The sequence below is a fragment of the Notothenia rossii genome (genome assembly GCF_949606895.1).
Source record: "Notothenia rossii genome assembly, chromosome: 7".
Classification (NCBI taxonomy): domain Eukaryota; kingdom Metazoa; phylum Chordata; class Actinopteri; order Perciformes; family Nototheniidae; genus Notothenia; species Notothenia rossii.
This window is the reverse complement of record NC_136905.1, coordinates 21,691,401-21,710,751: the sequence shown is the minus strand read 5'-3', so window position 1 is coordinate 21,710,751 and position 19,351 is coordinate 21,691,401. Positions and strand designations below refer to the sequence as shown.

Below are 19,351 nucleotides of genomic sequence, written 5' to 3'. Positions count from 1 at the left end.
TCTGTTAACTGGAAAAATGATGACATGAAATTCTAGGTGTTTTTCTCTTTGACCATGCTGCTGTTTCCCAGGTGGGATAATGTTTAATCATTGTGCAAGGTACATGGAAAAATCCATGAGCGAGTAAGATAAAGAGTGGTCTGCCTGTAGCTGTACATTATATAAACCCACTGCATCTGCTCCTGTGGTGTGTAGACTCATCAGTACATGATGAAGTACTTTATTCTCCTCGCCTTGCTCGCTGCAGCCTGTAAGTTCTTGCATATTGTGTTTATAATCTTTTAAATTCAATTTATTTTGTTTGTGTAATTTTAAGAAGTGTGATTTAGGCTCTTTAAATAGTTTTAAACGGTTTATGTTTCAGATGCTGCTCCCATTGAGGATGACAAGATTGTTGGCGGCTACGAGTGCAGAAAGAACTCTGTGCAGTACCAGGTCTCTCTGAACTCTGGCTACCACTTCTGTGGAGCCTCCCTGATCTCCAGCACCTGGGTGCTGTCTGCTGCTCACTGCTACAAGTCGTAAGGGCACACATTTGCTTTCAGATAAAATACTTTCTCAACATAAAACTGCTGCAAAGCTTTTTATCTAAATCCTTAAAAAGCGTAAACTACCTCAATAAGTTGTATTGTCAACTTACTTAATCCTGCCTCTCTCTACAGCCGCGTGCAGGTGCGTCTGGGTGAACACAACATTGCCGTCAATGAGGGCACTGAGCAGTTCATCAACTCTGCCAAGGTCATCCGTCACCCCAGCTACAACAGCCGCAACCTGGACAATGACATCATGCTGATCAAGCTGAGCACCCCCGCCTCCCTGAACAGCTACGTCCGCACCGTGTCCCTTCCTTCCAGCTGTGCCAGCTCTGGCACCCGCTGCCTGATCTCTGGATGGGGCAACACCAGCGGCTCTGGAAGTCAGTAACTCACTGCAGTCACACCTGGAAGACAGTTTTGCTACATGTTTGAGTATGAACACCACATGTATTAATCTTGTTCCTCTCTAGGCAACTACCCTGATCGTCTGAGGTGCTTGGATGCCCCCATCCTGAGTGACAGCAGCTGCAGGTCCGCCTACCCTGGACAGATCACCTCCAACATGTTCTGTGCCGGATTCCTCGAGGGAGGCAAGGACTCCTGCCAGGTACGAGACACAGTTACAGTTTCCTAAAGCCAACACAGCCAACTTCAGATCAGCTGTGCTCACATGTTGTCCTTTATCTATGTGTGCTCTCAGGGAGACTCTGGAGGCCCCGTGGTGTGCAACGGTCAGCTGCAGGGAGTGGTGTCCTGGGGTTATGGCTGCGCCGAGAGGAACAAGCCCGGAGTGTACGCCAAGGTCTGCAACTACAACTCCTGGATTCGCAACACCATGTCCTCCAACTAAAGTCACTTCACTGCAAGGAAACTTTATCTCAGGAACTTTGACATCTGTTTTGAGAAAAATGAATGACTGAATAATAAACAAATATGAAGCTCACTCTCAGTTGTTCTTTGTTATTTGCTTTTTGATAAATAGAATTAAAGAGAATCAGCTGGGAGTAAAATAAGTGAAATAGGGATTAACCTTAAAATGAATAAAAGATTAATGTCAAATAAATCTGAAACCCTGCTTGAATCTGGGTATCTCAATAACCAATAAAACTGGAACAAGATTAAATAATCTTTACCAAAATTAGAGACATTGTGAAATAAAATGAACAATTTCAAGATAGTGTGTCTTCCATTCTTAAATAATGTATGTATACATGTTACATTAACAATCAATGTATGGGTCATCACAAAATCAGTATAAGTATAAAAATATAAGAATTGCAAAATATTTGAGACAATAAATGTTTTCCCCTTTAAAAACTAAATCATGTTCTTGACATGAATACAGTATTTATATATATAGATTTTTGATCGATAAGTGCACATCTTACATAAAGTGTACGTGACTGGGGGTGGGACTAGAGCTCACTTTATCGATATGTTGACTCATCTTCCAGATGTCTCTTCTCAGACATTACACAACAACATAAGTCAACATGGTCTGCCACTTCCTGGATTCACAATACCTGCAGCTCAATGGTTTGTAACACAGATGGAACATGGGTTTTAAAATACCAACAATATTTCACAGAGACACCGTGTACACATTGTGATGTTAAGTTGTGTGTAATAAATATATTTTCCATAATATTTGTTTGATGTCTCCCTTTCTTTTCCATGATTACTAAGCGTTGAGATCTAAAGTGTGTTAAAAAAGGTATAATATATTAATGCATTAACTTGGCATATGTCTGAATAGTAGGGTGGTTGTATTACTCAAGTACTCATTAACAATTTCAATACGACAAGCCACTAGGCTCTATACTAAACCTGAGCTGGAGCTTCAAATGAAGTGTCTAACACAAAGCTTAAATAATTGAGATAAAACTAAACATAATGGTAATATTTAAACACAAAGGCATATTGCCACTTTGTTGCCAGGTATTTGTGATTTGCATTTAATTGTAAGCAATACTCTGTTAAAAATATATAGTTTGGGATGTTATTCACTACACGTGTCTATCCATATAATTAGTCAAATAGAGGGGAAAAAGAATGCCATTGAATCTAAAAGTGTTTTGTTTTCCAATGTACTGTTTATGTTGAAAGACTAGCCAAAAACTTCAGTTTCAAAAAATGTAAAAGTGCATTTTGAGTTAAGTTTGGTATTTAATCCATTCTAATTATAGAAACTGTTTAGTAATGCATTGAAATAATTTATTATGATACATACACATTATTTCCTTATGTGTTTGGCAGATGCAACTCAAATTGTACGCAACGTCCCACTCAGTTTTAATAAAGGGGAAATTCAATCAAAGAAGCTTCTTGTAAACTCAAATATCAGCTTTTAAAACACAATCATTTTCGTAAATACGTATCCCAAGGTAAAGAACCTTTTGTGTTATTTTGAAATTGTAATTTTGATTTAATCTGCTGCAAACTATCAAAGGCTCTAATGGATCTCTATATTCATATTAAACCATACACCCCTTGCATTGAATTCATGGTACATATACTGTATAACCTAAAATACCACAGGCAATTGACACGCATTTCTTGGAAAGCTATTCCTTTGAATAGGGGACAACTTGTGTCTGACCATGGTTTATGAAAAAAAACTGAGAGCAAGAAGCAGACATTGGAAATGAAATACATGTCTGCTTTGAATACCAATAAAATCAATTATGTTGCTGAAATATATTTCTAGGTATATACATGAAATCAGGCACATTGGCTTTGAGGGTTTAAACATACGCTTGTGCTTGGGGTGTAGGTGGAACTAAAACTCTCGTCATCAATATGCTGGCTCTCGTCTTCCAGGTGGGCTTTCACACACCAGAGAGATAAAGAAAATACATGTGATTGGTCAATATGATTGCATAGCGTAGTGGTTCTCAACCTGTGGTACGCGTACCACTGGTGGTACGCCAGCTCCCGCTAGTGGTACGTGGAGGAATCTGACATATATAAAAAAAAAAAAATAAAAAAAAAAGATTCATTAAAAAAAATTATTTAAATTTTTTTATTCAAAGGTGGGGTAGGTAATTTTGGAGAAACCAGCTCGAGTGAGCTAGAATTTGAAAATACACAACCGGAAAAAATATCCCACTTCCTTATAGAGCCTTCCACAGATGAATTTTTTTAATGGATTTTTTGTCAAAGCACTTAAGATATTCATTGCTATCGGGATGTGAAGAGCATTCCATGGAATCTAACAAAAAGTGTATCTCGAGCCGGTTTCTCAAACGTACCTACCCCACCTTTAACCTTTACACATAACACAGACATATAAAATACAGGAAACACAACTAAGTAAACAACAAGACGAAAAGCAGTCACTACATTGTGCACATTTGGGACATTAAGGTACACTATTATTACTGCAAGAGCAGCTGATGGTAAGGACCTCAGACAACTTCAATTTAAAACAGGCTATAGGGACAAGTGCCATCAGTTTGAGGCTTGATTGAATAACATTAATTACAAAATAAATCATACTATCAAAATACTACAACGAATGAAAATAAGCTTGAGATAATTGAAACTGTGGTTTAAATTAGTTCTAATAGGCTATTGCTGTTTTTAGATTTAGAAACGAAAACATTTATTTTATTTTATTTCTGGCGTTGCTAATTACGACCTTACTACCCGCTAACGTTGCAAGCAAGCTAAAGAAAGAAGAAAGCTGAATGATGTTAAAAACGTGGCTCAAAACGGGAGGTATTCGGAAGAGGTACAGAGGAGAATATTACCAGCGAAAGTGAACAAGTGAATGAGGAGGAGGACAGTCATCAACCGAGCACAAGCGCAGGCTCCGCAAGCAACGCAAAAGTGATATGCACAGCCGCTGTGATGGAGGAGAGAAGTGACTCAGGAAGAAGACATTTGCTCAAATAATGGAGAGAAGGCTGTGACCGAGATGAAACGCTGAAAAAGCACACACTTGTCCTTAATTGTTGTCTTTTTTCTTATCTCTTTTCTTTTTTACTTTGCCACCACAGAAATGGCAATGGCAAACATCAGCAGACTGAAGATGAGCTATTAGCCCTCAGGCTCATCTGTTCCTGGAGGCTTTCATTATTATTGTGGGACTGAATTCCCAAGAGGACATTTTCTGTTACAATGTCGGTTGTTGCAGGAGGCCTACATTCACACTTTGGTATAGGTCCAGGAAATGACATGTGTGTACAGTTAACATTTGTTGTGTGAGAATAAGTTATTATTTTGTTCTTTATATTGTCACTTGTGGTGAGTGTGAGAGAGAGTGAGAGTGAGAGTGAGAGTGAGAGTGAGAGTGAGAGTGAGAGAGAGAGAGAGAGAGAGAGAGAGAGAGAGAGAAAAAAATACATTTGCCTCCGAGTCCTGCATGGACTGTATTTTAACATTGGTCATATGGTGGTACTTGGAGAGCCAACTATTTTCTCAGGTGGTACTTGGTGTAAAAAGGTTGAGAACCACTGGCATAGCGGGTTTAAAAGGGCCTGCAGTGAACCTGAGCTCACACACCTATCATCATGAAGGCTTTCATTCTTCTGGCCCTGTTCGCAGTGGCATGTAAGTATGAAGACTAAAGTAATGTTGAAGTTTTTCACTATGACTATGGAGTTATTTCCCTTCAAAATATCTTTGAAAAGATAACATAAACTCTGCTTAATTCCCCACCAGATGCTGCTCCCATTGAGGATGACAAGATTGTTGGAGTGCAGAAAGAACTCTGTGCAGTACCAGGTCTCTCTGAACTCTGGCTACCACTTCTGTGGAGCCTCCCTGATCTCCAGCACCTGGGTGCTGTCTGCTGCTCACTGCTACAAGTCGTAAGGGCACACATTTGAAAAAGGATTGCATAACTTTACAATAGAAAGCTGCTGCAAACCTTTTTTTTTTTTTTTTTAAATGCATACAGGCCTTTTTATATTCAACTGTTCATTTGTACATGTGTTTATCCCATATATTTCGTAATGTATAGGATGAACTATTCTTATTTCCCTATGTATTACATTATTGTTGGTTTATGCTGATTTATTTGATATGAACTCAAGTTTCTTAATCCTGCAATTTACATGGACCCTTCGCATTTTAATGCACTCTTTTATGTCTTTTACTTTGATGTTATGTAATGTGTATCATAGGTGGATGGAGGAGCCGTAGACTTAAGATTTACATTGCCAAACTTACGCTGTAGCTATTTTGCAACATATTTACACCTTTGAATTGTAATCATTAAAGGTGCAATGTAACATTACTTACATGCCTTTGAACCCTGCCTCTCTCTACAGCCGCGTGCAGGTGCGTCTGGGTGAGCACAACATTGCCGTCAATGAGGGCACTGAGCAGTTCATCAACTCTGCCAAGGTCATCCGTCACCCCAGCTACAACAGCCGCAACCTGGACAATGACATCATGCTGATCAAGCTGAGCACCCCCGCCTCCCTGAACAGCTACGTCCGCACCGTGTCCCTGCCTTCCAGCTGTGCCAGCTCTGGCACCCGCTGCCTGATCTCTGGATGGGGCAACACCAGTGGCTCTGGAAGTCAGTAACTCACTGCAGTCACACCTGGAAGACAGTTTTGCTACATGTTTGAGTATGAACACCACATGTATTAATCTTGTTCCTCTCTAGGCAACTACCCTGATCGTCTGAGGTGCTTGGATGCCCCCATCCTGAGCGACAGCAGCTGCAGGTCCGCCTACCCTGGACAGATCACCTCCAACATGTTCTGTGCCGGATTCCTCGAGGGAGGCAAGGACTCCTGCCAGGTACGAGACACAGTTACAGTTTCCTAAAGCCAACACAGCCAACTTCAGATCAGCTGTGCTCACATGTTGTCCTTTCTCTCTGCGTGCTCTCAGGGAGACCCTGGAGGCCCCGTGGTGTGCAACGGTCAGCTGCAGGAAGTGGTGTCCTGGGGTTATGGCTGCGCCGAGAGGAACAAGCCCGGAGTGTACGCCAAGGTCTGCAACTACAATTCCTGGATTCGCAACACCATGTCCTCCAACTAAAGTCACTTCACAGTCATTCATTTTAAATCAGAAAGCTGTATATCCCTTTAATAAATAAACAGAGCAACGATTATTCTTCTACTTGATTTCTTGGCAGAAGTATACATATTCTGCTCAAACTCATTACTTAAAATGTTGCCGAAACAAATTGTCTTGATTGTTAACAAACGTACAGATCTTTAGACTACAGGTAATACATATAACTGATATTTGAGCCTTGCTATAACCCTTTTATCCAATATCTCTGGATTTCAGGATCCTATGGAAGTCTTATTTTATAAAGCATTCTACATTTGGACCCAAGTAAGAAATGATCACATAGAGATACAAAAATGACCTTTATTAGTTTTAAGACTAACTATAGCATACAACCATATACACGGAGTATCTTGGAAACACATTTTGAACAGATTTTTATGATTATACCAAAATCAAATCTGATATTCAAGCAGGAACAAATATTTTTTTCAAAGGCAGTACAAAAATATGAATGCTCAACAACAATTCCTGTTGCAGGTGTCAAATGTGTGTTTTTGAGTAAATATTTTTAGAATATTGAGCAAAACTTCATTTCAGCTTTCATAATATTACAAGTCCATAATGGAGAAAACTCCTACGTCAATTTGATAATGAAAAATGTGTGTGAGAGTTAAACGGATGTATTCACTTTCAATGTTAATACATTATGCTAAGAGTTGTCCCTGTTGGAGAACAGAACAAAACAAATGTACATCAATGTCTCTGATTTTTTTTAAATTTTGATTTGAGTCAAGAAAAGACCGGCATGATCTGAGATAAACCCTTTTGACATGTTATTTTTATCTGCATTGTTTTAGTGTTGGGCAGAAATGTAATTATATAAACTAAATAAGGCTCATAAGTTCTTTCTCAAGTGCCCAAACACAATATTTTGTACATTTAGTATATTTCAGAATCTGTAAACAGGTTGAATACATGACCGTAAACTAATCTTCCATTTTGCTGCATTATATTTCCCATAGCCTTACCATGTGGGTAAATGACAATCTTTTCTGATCTAGGACAAAAGAAGCCCCTGTGAAACAATGTATTAAAAAAGTATAAACACATACACGGTGCATTGTGTCTCTGTTTAGGTTATTATAGCTGGCCTCTAGCATGTTGCAAATAATGGTGATAGAGGTCTGAAATGGCAGGATATGCATTACCGCAAACAGCACACTTAATACCATCTGCAGACCCTTCATGTGATGTGCTGGTATTTTGGCTTACAGTAATTGGTTTCCCAAGTGCATTTTCATCTATTCTGTCCCAACTGGTTTCTCTGTCTTGGATACAATGTGTGCTGCTCTGTTGCTGGGTACTCTTACCCAAATCCAGATGCTTACTTTGGATCGAGGAAGTCATTGGCGCTAAAGGAAACTCTTGAGTTACTGAACATTGGGATACAGGGCCAAGACAATAGTTGTTTAATTCAGGATCTGGGCTTAATGTAGCTTCGTGGTTGCTCTTGGTAAACTGTGTAGTGCTATCATCTATGATTACATCAAAATCAGAGTCCTTTTGCATTGAGTTATGGCAAATCTGGTGACTGAACAGCAAATCTAAAGTCTTAAAGCTGCACCTGCACTCATCACATTCATAAGGCCGAAACGTTTTTCTGGGCCTGAACGGAACCCACTGCACCTCTGCGTGTTCCCTCATGTGTTTTTTGTATGTTCCCACAAACCGAAAACCTTTCCCGCACTGGGGACAAGTAAAACGTCCACGTCTCTGTCGGTGGATTCTCTGATGAAGCCAAAGTTTATTCCAGTCTTCTAGAGTCTTGCCGCAGCTGGAGCAGGTGTAACTTTGACCCGGGCCATGGGTGAGCATGTGGGCTCGGAGTCGGCCCATGTGTCTGAAGAGCCGCCCGCAGCTTGGACAAAAATATTTCCTGGGGTCTGAGCCGTTATCAAGTTTATTTAACTTTGACACAAAGTGTGAGAGTGGATGAGCCGGGACGACTGTCGACTGGAAACATTTTTTTACTTTAGCAAGGTGTTTCTTGGGGCTGGCGTCCGATGTTTTTTTGAGTGTTTCACAATTTCCAGCAGTGAGTGGAGAAGCTGAATTGTGTCCTGCTGCACACCTTAGTGCAGGCACCTTGTACTGAATTAATGACATTGTTTCTTCTGCTTTTATCTCGAAGCTGGAGGTGTTATTCTTCTCTCCTCTGCAGTGACTGCGATGGGCGTTAAATCCAGACAGCACACCAAACAGCTTGTCGCAATACAAGCAGCGATACAGCTTTGCACCGGTGTGTTCTCTCATATGGCTGTTGAACTCCTGCAGATGGGCAAAAATATTCTTGCAGATGTGGCAGGTGTACGTTAGTGAAGACTTTACACGTTTGTCGGGTTGTGATTCGTCACTGCTTTCCGAGGGTCTGCAGGTGTGATTTTTTGCGTTGCTGTAATGAGTGAATGATTTCTCACAGCGGGTACAGTTGTAACGCTTCACAGACCAGTGTGTCAGCTCATGAACTCGGAGGAAATACGCCTGACCGAAAGCTTTGCCACATATGTCACATTTATAAGGCTTCTCTCCAGTGTGGGCCCGCACATGTCTGATGAGGGCTGACTGAAACGGGAATGTTTTACCACAGTACTGGCACTCTTTTTTCTCTTTCTCTTCGGGGGGAACATGTCTCTGACACCCCTGACTATTTTCCTGGTGGTTACCTCTGCTGTTTCTTTCAGATCTGGTGGCCTCAAAGTCCTGGTTGTGTGCATGCTCTATCATATGAGTGGCATACTCCGAGCATGGGAATTTGATCTTGCAAAATCGACATTTTTTATATTTGTTGCTCTTATTGTGCGTCTTGAGATGAAGATTTAAGTTGGAATTTTTGCTAAAACCTTTTCCACATTCAGAGCATTTGAAAGGTCGTTCTCCTGTATGAATGCGTTGATGGATGACGAACTGAGAATGAAATTTAAATGTTTGCTCACAATAACCACATTTCATCAAAATTTTCCCTCCTTTTTTAATGTAGCTGACATTGGAGTTGGCGTCCTTGGTGTCATCACTTCCTGTTTGGCCCTGTACAAGCGATTCTCTCTGCAACAAAACATTACCCATTCTCCTCCTTCTCTTGCCGCCTCTCCTGCGCCTGAAATAGCAGTTTGGACTCTCAGCTGTGGTGCTGGCATTGCAATGTAAAGATTCAAGACTATTTGACATAGGATTTAAAGGATCCAGCTCAATTTCAATTTGCTCAGCTTTCACAGCAGGGAGCACACTTACAGGTTTAGGTATTTGAGAGTTTGTTACGGCTACTGTTTTCTGTAAGGCTTCAATATTTTGTGATTCAAATGTGCTTTTGGATTGTAATTCCTCCCTGTCATTCATGTTTCCTGAAGTTGGGCCCACCACATTTAAACGCTTTGAAGGAATAACTTCAGGCTCTGTCTGCTGCTCTCCTCCAGACTGCAGGGAGAGGTGACAGGTCCTCTCGTCTGTACTGGCCTCATGCTTGTCTGTGTTAATTTCCACCTGCTTATCTGTCTCAGCCCCCTCCCCACAGCCTGTTTGGTTGCTCAACAGTGTGCAGGCCTCCTGGGAAACATCCAGTCTGGACACTTTTGCTGGAACCTGCTGATCAGCCTGTTTAGCTCTTCTTCTCATAAAACCTTGAAAGTTCAATATGTTACTATTGTGCTTGAGGTCTTCCTTGCTATCACAATCAGGCTTTCCATCCTGTTTCGAAGGGTGTTGATCAGCTTGACTCCTCAGTGTTCGTGTAGCACGGCTTACATTACAAGCATCAGCCGAAGCAGCAGGAGAACTAGCAGCACCAGTCTTAGCAACCATAGCATTATAAGCTGAGATTTCTGTTTTTCGTGGCCTTCCTCTTTTTCTTTTTGGCAGCACAAGGACACAGCGAGGAGCCCCGTCTATAGCGTTAGGCACATCCTTACTGTTGTATTTCTCTAAACATGTTGGCAGAGGTATTGTCGTGCTGATCTCCTTATGTTGAACTGCATCAAAACCAGCAGAATCTGGGTATTTATTGTCTTTATTCAAAAATGACTTTATTTTCCGCGGGCGCCCACGTTTCCTGTGTGTCTCCACATGCTGCCCAAGACGGTCCGTTGTAGAGCTGCACAAATTTGCAGATGTCATCTGAGACTCTGCTTCCATCCCTACCTTCGGCAATATGTGTCCACTGTGTTGATTAAGTGTTCCGCCTGCTGTTTCAAAGTTAACACGGCCGTCAGTCTCCACGAACTCCGATGGGTGGGATTCAGATGCAGGGTGATTCAGTTCCTCTCCCCACCTGGAGTCCAGGTCTTCCTCACTGCATCTCTCATCTTCAGGCATCTTTGGAAGAAGAAAAAATGTAATTAGTCACAAATGTTATGTATTGTTGCGTAAGTATTTTCTAATAGTATAAAGTAAAAGGCATGCATACATTGGTATGAACCCAAATGATATATTTTTTTATAATGTTCATGTCTATTTGTATGCATTTAAAACTAAAACAGTAAAGTGTACGATAGAAGATCACATGCCAGTGAAAAATAATAAAAACATTTCCAGAATTAATTTATTTGATGCTACAGGACCAACATAAACATAACACAATGCTTCACTCCAAACCAAATATTCAAAATGTGATGGTCATACAAATATAAAGTAACAACAAAAGTCCTTAAATAAGAGTTTGGGAGATGTTATACAGACAATGCATCTACAGTGGGGCAAAAAAGTATTTAGTCAGCCACCAATTGTGCAAGTTCTCCCACTTAAAAAGATGAGAGGCCTGTAATTTTCATCCTAGGTATACCTCAACTATGAGAGACAAAATGAGAAGAAACAAAATCTAGAAAATCACATAAAGAATTTATTTGCAAATTATGGTGGAAAATAAGAATTTGGTCACCTACAAACAAACAAGATTTCTGTCTCTCACAGAACTGTAACTTCTTCTTTAAGAGCCTCCTCTGTCCTCCACTTGTTAACTGTATTAATGGCACCTGTTTGAACTCGTTATCAGTATAAAAGACACCTGTCCACAACCTCAAACAGTCACACTCCAAACTCCACTATGGCCAAGACCAAAGAGCTGTCAAAGGACACCAGAAACAAAATTGTAGACCTGCACCAGGCTGGGAAGACTGAATCTGCAATAGGTAAGCAGTTTGGTGTGAAGAAATCAACTGTGGGAGCAATTATTAGAAAATGGAAGACATACAAGACCACTGATAATCTCCCTCGATCTGGGGCTCCATGCAAGATCTCACCCCGTGGGGTCAAAATGATCACAAGAAAAATGTCAATGACCTGCAGAGAGCTGGGACCAAAGTAACAAAGGCTACCATCAGTAACACACTACGCCGCCAGGGACTCAAATCCTGCAGTGCCAGACACACCCCTGCTTAAGCCAGTACATGTCCAGGCCCGTCTGAAGTTTGCTAGAGAGCATTTAGATGATCCAGAAGAGGATTGGGAGAATGTCATATGCTCAGATGAAACCAAAATATAACTTTTTGGTAAAAACTCAACTAGACGTGTTTGGAGGAGAAAGAATGCATCCAAAGAACACCATACCTACTGTGAAACATGGGGGTGGAAACATCATGCTTTGGGGCTGTTTTTCTGCAAAGGGACCAGGACGACTGAACCGTGTAAAGGAAAGAATGAATGGGGCCATGTATCGTGAGATTTTGAGTGACAAACTCCTTCCATAAGCAAGGGCATTGAAGATGAAACGTGGCTGGATCTTTCAGCATGACAATGATCCCAAGGAGGAATGGGCCAAAATACCAGCAACAGTGTGTGAAAACCTTGTGAACACTTACAGAAAACGTTTGACCTCTGTCATTGCCAACAAAGGGTATATAACAAAGTATTGAGATGAACTTTTGTTATTGACCAAATACTTATTTTCCACCATATTTTGCAAATAAATTCTTTAAAAATCAGACAATGTGATTTTCCGGATTTTTTTTTCTCATTTTGTCTTTCATAGTTGAGGTATAGGCTACCTAGGATGAAAATTACAGACCTCTCATCTTTTTAAGTGGGAGAACTTGCACAATTGGTGGCTGACTAAATACTTTTTTTCCCCACTGTATATCACATGAGCAGGTTACTCCAGAAATGGTGCTGTATACCGCAGCAGACAGCTCTCTCAATAACTACCTGCTTGCAGTCCGAAGCGTTATGAATGGTCTGGTGAGGATGCGATGCGGCAGGAGCTAACTGATCGACGGGATTTTGGTCACTGCTTCCTCTGCTGAAGGACATTTTACTCCCCATATCAAAGGTCTGTGAATAAAAAAATGACAAGAAGAATGTAACATACTAAAACAGTAACACATACAGTATTTTTACAAATGTGTAAATACTGCATGCTCTGCCTATTTGTCACTTTAACTTAAAAGTGACAAAGTATCTGCATTACAATTAACCCAGAGAGAAGCCTGCAAAGCAGTCACTGGACATCTTCATAACTTGACTGGGTAGATTGATACTCCGTTGACACACATTGGTTTTGTCAGAATTCCTACAAAAAACACCTTTTAAGTGGCTGCCTAGTTAAAAACCTGTCTAGAAAGATAGCCAAGTAGTTGATTTGTGATTTATTTTATAGCAGACTGTGTTAGTAAAGATGTACCTAGCTTTCCAAACCTGTGGTAGAAAGTAACTCCACACATTAAGTCAAGTACTCCCACTTCAGGTTATTTACAGATATACAAGCATAATAATCAGAAAAAAATATTGCATTTGCCACCACTACTTTCACATGCGTAACAGCAAGCATATTGACATTTTCATAAAAATACATGGACATTTTATAAATTATGACTTTTTGTTACAGAATAATCAGCCCAGCTGTTAGACAAAGGGAGCTCCATCACCACCAGTTGAGTCATTCTACAGAAAAGGTGGAATCTGGGTGATACAAATCTGCTGAAATATATTCCTTCTAAACACTGCTATTTAACTCTGTTAAAATTGCAATAACTAACTCTTAACTTGATGAATCCACAACAAGTAGAGCTTAAAGTATTTTTATTATTTGTATACATTATATAAAGCTTATTTATATAGGAACGTCACTGGTGTTACGTGTTACCGGAAGAAAAGTAACACCAGTGACAATTTGGAGAAAACACTACCATTTTAACAAAATGGCTGCCATGTGTCAGACCAAATATGGCTTCAGTCAATATCAAAATCGTTTAACTCTTCAATACAATACATTTTCCCATTCAAATGTTCACCCCTAGGGCTATGCAATGAGTAACACTAATGAGAGACTTGAAAGACGCACGTAAAATTTGAAGATAAAATGACACCTTTAACAAACAAAGTAAGAAGTATCTGACTTTCCTTATGTCTTTGTCCACTGCACTGCCTCAAATGATCTCTTGTTACAGGAGGCACTTCAGAGACAGTACATTATTTCAAAATAAAAGCGTTTTGTGTAGCAGGAACACCAATGACGTAATTTTGGGTGACTGACATTTATTGGATATTATTAATAATAATTTACGTTTTTCTTTACCATTTCAGTGTTATATTTAATGTATGTAATGTTATGTAAATATGAATGAGATTTATTTATTGAAAAATATATATTTTAAATGAAAACTATAGGCTCCACTTCCATGTATGATCAAAGTGACAAGGCAGTTCCTTGAACTTGGCATTTTAAATAAATTGCAATTTATGTATAAAACACATTTTTATTTTATTTAGTACCATTGCAAAGACAATCTCTATTTATTCAAAAATATATAATGAATGTGAGTATTAGGTCAACGTCATGTGTTTTGGTGTCTGCAAAAATAAGTGACAGTACTTCCACCTTGTATGTAGAATGACCCAGCTACAATATTAAAATGCTGCTAATACAATAAGGCACAATACTTTAACTTTTGGAACATTTTGCTGATGTTTGTTTTACTTTTCCCTCACTAAAAATGTTTATGCAGGGATTTCACTTGTGAAGCAGTTTTACTTCGTCGCATTACTACTTTTTGTATACAAGTATTGCATAATACTTTCCCCATCTCTATTTATAACGAGCTATGCATTATAGACTTTCAAGGGTAGATTGTACGCTTTGAAGCTTCTGAATTTGGGGAAAATACCAACACTCAGATATGGTGTTGAGGTTTGTAAAGCTCAAGTATGAATATAACAGGTAATGCAAAACAAATCTACCTTAGTTTGAGTAGACAGACAGTGGTTTCTAGAGTCGACCCGCCTTACATTGCAGACATATTTGATATAATGGAGTCTTTCTGATGCACTGATCAATGGCCTTTGTTTGTAATTATTAGCAATAATCACACAGAAAACCACTCCGACGTAACCGTGTCACTGAACATGCATATTAAACACACACAACCAAACTGTTAGCTTTAGCATCAGGCTACCAGTTATCATTCAAAGCTATCAGCAGCATGACTAAGAACAATGTAGGCCTTATCTTTTGATAGGCCACATTGCTATCTCTGGTTAGGCTATACGTACCTCACCGTGAACAACAGTCATCTCACACAACTTTGAGGCTAATAACGCAGGCTAATTTCTGCACAGTGGTTATTTATCGTGATGGGTGTTAGTAAACACAAAGAGCTTGCCTGAGTGGGGAGTCAGCACTGGTCTCTGCGTAGCCATTCACTGACCGCTGCAACACCAGCTGGCACTGGCTAGCTAAATGCTAACATTTGGTTGGTCGTTTCAAGGCAGTTTGGCCCTTTTTACACTCATGCATTGGTCTGGGAGCTGGTCTGTAAACGTGGACCTTGCTTTCTCTTCTGTTCAAAGCTGTGAGCTGCTCGATATCCCCGCACGAAGCAACCCGAAAAATGTCAATCACAGAGAGCGCAGATGCTTCAGATGGTGTGGGAAATGTGGGAATTATGAGACGTTGTGCTTTAGAAGTAAAAGCAGTGTTAGTAGTGTTATGCAAGATCAGCGCCATATAGATAGATTATATTATATGGCTCTGTGCGAGATATAAAGTTTAAGGAAGCTGGAAAGTGAAACACCACCATCATTCGTTTTGCAACTAGTTAAAACTAATAATAATGTACAGGACAGCTTTTTCAGTGAGACTTCTGCAAACATAGCGCCTTTATGTCTTGTTTTCGCTTTGAAATGGCTCCCTCTGCTGGGTACTGACAATAGACCATGAAAGCATCACTAATACATAGGGCTTCCGAATAAAATTGCCAGAAATAATAAATGAAGCAACACATGAAATAATTAAGATAACAGAAATGGTCAAATCAATATAAGTGCGCTAGGCACTGTGGAGGAGAGTCAGTTTAAATTCCCAATCAATCACTCCACCACATTTTCCAGAGGATTAAAAGTCAGTCATTTGTTTTTACAGTTTATAAATGAGAAAACATTGGATATTATAACATGCTGCATTATCCTATGATGAAAAAAACACTCAGTTTGAAAATACAGTTTAATACATAATAGCTTTCAAAGTCTGACAAAGGTGGTAGGAACACATATTTCCTTATTGCATTCCAATTCCCACAGCATCTCAACACATTCTGATCATACTAAAAATATATTGAAGAACAAAAAACGTAATAGATAACCTGGTTACCCCACCAAAACTGGATAAGCCATGTACATACATTTTCAGAATGTTATGATAAACCTTTTCTATTATATTTTCAGGGGCACTGATTGTTTATAGTTCTGGCAAAAGAAACCGGGCTTTATTAAGATACATTAATATTGTCACCTTAAAATCATATGGAGAAACCCAGAGAGAATAGTGTTCTTGTGCAATTAAACTCAATAACTATATTTTGTTTTAACAGGACTGACTTTATGCACTTGGTCCATAAATGTGACATGCAAATTGGAGTTACATTTCAAATGTTGTCAAGTTGTGATAGGAACAGATGAGGTTACTTGGTATATCATCTCAGCAGGTTTGTCTGGACCGCTTTCAACTATGAAACAATCATCGTCCATGTTGCCTCCTGTTTCCCCATCCACAGGAGCTGCTCCTTGCCCTTTGTTCAGACTACCAGACATGACTTGGTTTGTCTTTATGTTACCATAAGCTGAAACCCCAGATTTTCTCTCCCCATTCATCAAAACCGGAATTGGGCGTGTCAATGGTGCCACCCTCTTTAGTCTGTATCGTTTGCCATCTCGCACGTGCTGTGCCATAAACTCCTTTGCTCTGGCACACTTGTGCCTCTGTAGCAGCGGAGCAGATTCAAAGGGAAGATGACAGACTCGACATGGAAAACCATTTGATGCAGAGGATGTCTGCATTGGATAGTTTGATACACCTGAAGCAGACTGTGTGGGTGTTTTCAGCTGCACGAAGTGAGGGACAGGAAGCCCTCGACTTCCGTTATTGGATGCTATGGGATGAGGATTTTTCGATAGTAGAGGGGAAGTGATATAAGGGCTGAAGGAGCTGGGACCCTTTGCTATCAGGCGCGGCAAGACATTAAGCCCCTGACTGCTTTTAACGTGTGCACTGATTTTCTGTTTTTTCAGATGCAGGGTGGAAATCCCGGCTCGACTGCCTTTCCTTGCAGCAGTGGGACTTTGACTTTTCAGCTGTTGAGAGGAAGCGGCCAAAGGCCCCTCAACCCTTGGAGTACTGCCTGTACTGGCAACGATTGGCTTCTTGAAATTTAGCGGAATAGCAGTGATGAGTCTGGATTTGGTGGTATTGTTGGGTGCCTTACAAAAGTGAAAGCGGGGTACTACTTTCTTGCTGGAGAGGAGCAGCCCACATCCTATACAGCCAGATATTTTATCTATTACATGAGAGCTGTGGTGGGATATGAGGGAGGTTTTTCTCTCAAAACAATGCCCACATTTAGCGCATGTGTAAGGTTGTGTCTTGTTAAATTTGCGCAGTGTTTGCAAAATCACGACAGGTTGGTAAAGTGACCAAAGATCTACAGTTGGTGCACCTACACCTGCAAAAATGTTCTGCACGTCTTTCTCACTGGGTTTAATGAGCACAGGTGTTTGTGACAGAGATCTGTTCAGCAGAGGCACTTGTGAGATCTGTGCAGACTGCATGGGAACTTGTGGCATTAGAGCTGATGTCATGGGTCCTTTCAGCAAAGGTGTCCCCAGACGAGACACTGATGGCACATTGTTTAGTTTAGGCACCTTCCAGACCACCTCACCAGTCTGTAGTCTTTTGAGCTGCTGCTCCTCTTCTATACGCTTCTCAATTCTGCGCTTCTGTATTGTTCCATGATCAAGGACTTGGTGACCTGGCTCATGTGTTGTGCTGTGGTCCAGCACATCTTTGTATTCAGCAAACTCAGTGCCACATGAGCAGATATGACTTGCAGCAGAACAAAAGTGTTCCTCCAGGCATTTCCGATTAGCAAATATCTGCTCACAGCTGAAGCAAAACCGCCCTGCATTCATTAAATCTCTGCCCAGGTCATCCTCCAGGATATTTTGCAGTTTTGACTTTCCCCTCTCCATCATCAGGTTGGGTATGGAAGTATTCACTGCTGGTGTGGAGCACTGGAGCACCTTTGCTGTTGGAGACAAGTGTTGGAATCATTGCAATCATAAACATATTCAATAAAATAAAAACCGTTGTACCTCACCATGATGACTGATGCTATCTGAATCAGTAGCTAGTTATGCTAACGGCTATATACAACTGGATGCTAAGCTTAGGAGACGGCTGTAATATTAAAAATACACTTTCATATACCCATGAACATTTGTTCGTTTCAGACAGAAAGACTAAACTTTAGGGAGTGTCAAATAAACTCGTTATTTGGTCATTTACATAGTTCTATATAACAGTCCAAATATTGTGGAATGCAAACATAGTCTTCCATCTATCCAATTAAGTTGAAAGACCTGCTGTGATATACTACTTCATAGTTGGGGAAATACGTTATTTAGTCTTGTTTTACGTTTCTTCTGAATATTATTTTGTTGTACGCGCCATTGCCTTGGGAAAAATCTAGCATGCTAACGTTAGCTTCAACTAGCTTACAATAACGAGAGCTTACCTTCACATTAAAGTGTATCCGTGTTAATATCCTGGCATATCCTGGGACAAAAAAAACAAACAATGAGTCGATTGTAGTTTTGAAAGTCAGTGAACATCAGACTGACCTGTCGGTGTTTTATCTAGTCGGTTGCAGTTAGCCCATTAGCCACACCAAAACCAAAGAGGAAATACCTCCACTTCTTCTACTGATGGCGCGCTTCGACAGCAGGAAGTGCGGGGTTTGCATCGTTATACTGACACCTATCGTCTGGACTCCGGAGGCTTAACTTCTGTATGTATAATGAGTGTTTTTAGCACTCGCAGTCTATGGCTCTTGTCTTTATTACACAGAGAAGAATAAAGACCATCTACATGACGTCTCTGCTCAGTCTGCTGATATGGACTGTGTCATTCACTAGGTTGGGTCAGATGAGGCCTACTTTCAAATGTCATTCAAACTATTTTATAATACTGGATATGCGACCATGGTAACAACCGTGGTAACAATCATAAAAAGGGATAAAAAAACGTTATTTTAAATAATGTTATAATATACATAGACTGAATACAAGTACATAAAGATGTGATACTAACACAACTATCTAAACACTGCTAACTAAACTGAACTAGTTTCAAGTGGATTATTTCAAAATCTAACAATTCAAATATTGCCTATTTTTGTCCTTCTTTTTATACAAAAGATGAATACGGACAACATAATTTCAGTCCCACAAATATTCCACATACAAAGACATTATTTTTCCTTCCAAATCATTTCAATGCATTTTATCTTTTATTGTGTTCAGAT

The 19,351-nt window shown here is 40.1% G+C and overlaps 3 protein-coding genes across 6 annotated transcripts; 2 read left to right on the top strand and 1 right to left on the bottom strand.

Annotated features, from left to right (window-relative positions):
- Nucleotides 1-108: 108 nt before the first annotated feature.
- Nucleotides 109-1,479, top strand: LOC307013620 (trypsin-3). Its single transcript, XM_079641069.1, has 5 exons — nucleotides 109-250; nucleotides 365-521; nucleotides 663-916; nucleotides 1,007-1,143; nucleotides 1,237-1,479. The coding sequence occupies exons 1-5, from the start codon at nucleotides 208-210 to the stop codon at nucleotides 1,384-1,386; spliced, it is 741 nt and encodes a 246-aa protein (XP_079497195.1). The 5' UTR covers nucleotides 109-207; the 3' UTR covers nucleotides 1,387-1,479.
- A 2,082-nt stretch (nucleotides 1,480-3,561) lies between these two features.
- Nucleotides 3,562-7,569, top strand: LOC307013621 (trypsin-3-like). The gene is made up of 4 exons (XM_079641070.1): nucleotides 3,562-5,350; nucleotides 5,813-6,066; nucleotides 6,157-6,293; nucleotides 6,387-7,569. The coding sequence occupies exons 1-4, from the start codon at nucleotides 5,202-5,204 to the stop codon at nucleotides 6,534-6,536; spliced, it is 690 nt and encodes a 229-aa protein (XP_079497196.1). The 5' UTR covers nucleotides 3,562-5,201; the 3' UTR covers nucleotides 6,537-7,569.
- LOC307013616 (uncharacterized protein) lies at nucleotides 6,856-18,955 on the bottom strand. 4 transcript variants are annotated; one of them, XM_079641058.1, is made up of 5 exons: nucleotides 18,736-18,954; nucleotides 18,563-18,603; nucleotides 15,158-18,073; nucleotides 12,705-12,830; nucleotides 6,856-10,880 (listed from the first exon to the last, which is right to left on the bottom strand). In XM_079641058.1, exons 4-5 carry the CDS (start codon nucleotides 12,819-12,821, stop codon nucleotides 7,656-7,658), a joined length of 3,342 nt encoding a protein of 1,113 aa, XP_079497184.1. In that variant the 5' UTR covers nucleotides 12,822-12,830; nucleotides 15,158-18,073; nucleotides 18,563-18,603; nucleotides 18,736-18,954; the 3' UTR covers nucleotides 6,856-7,655. The 4 variants fall into 4 exon arrangements, with proteins under 4 accessions (XP_079497184.1, XP_079497185.1, XP_079497183.1 ...); XM_079641059.1 differs by lacking the exon at nucleotides 18,563-18,603 and having other exon boundaries at nucleotides 18,669-18,955; XM_079641057.1 differs by lacking the exon at nucleotides 18,736-18,954 and having other exon boundaries at nucleotides 18,563-18,729.
- Between the last annotated feature and the right edge of the window lie 396 nt (nucleotides 18,956-19,351).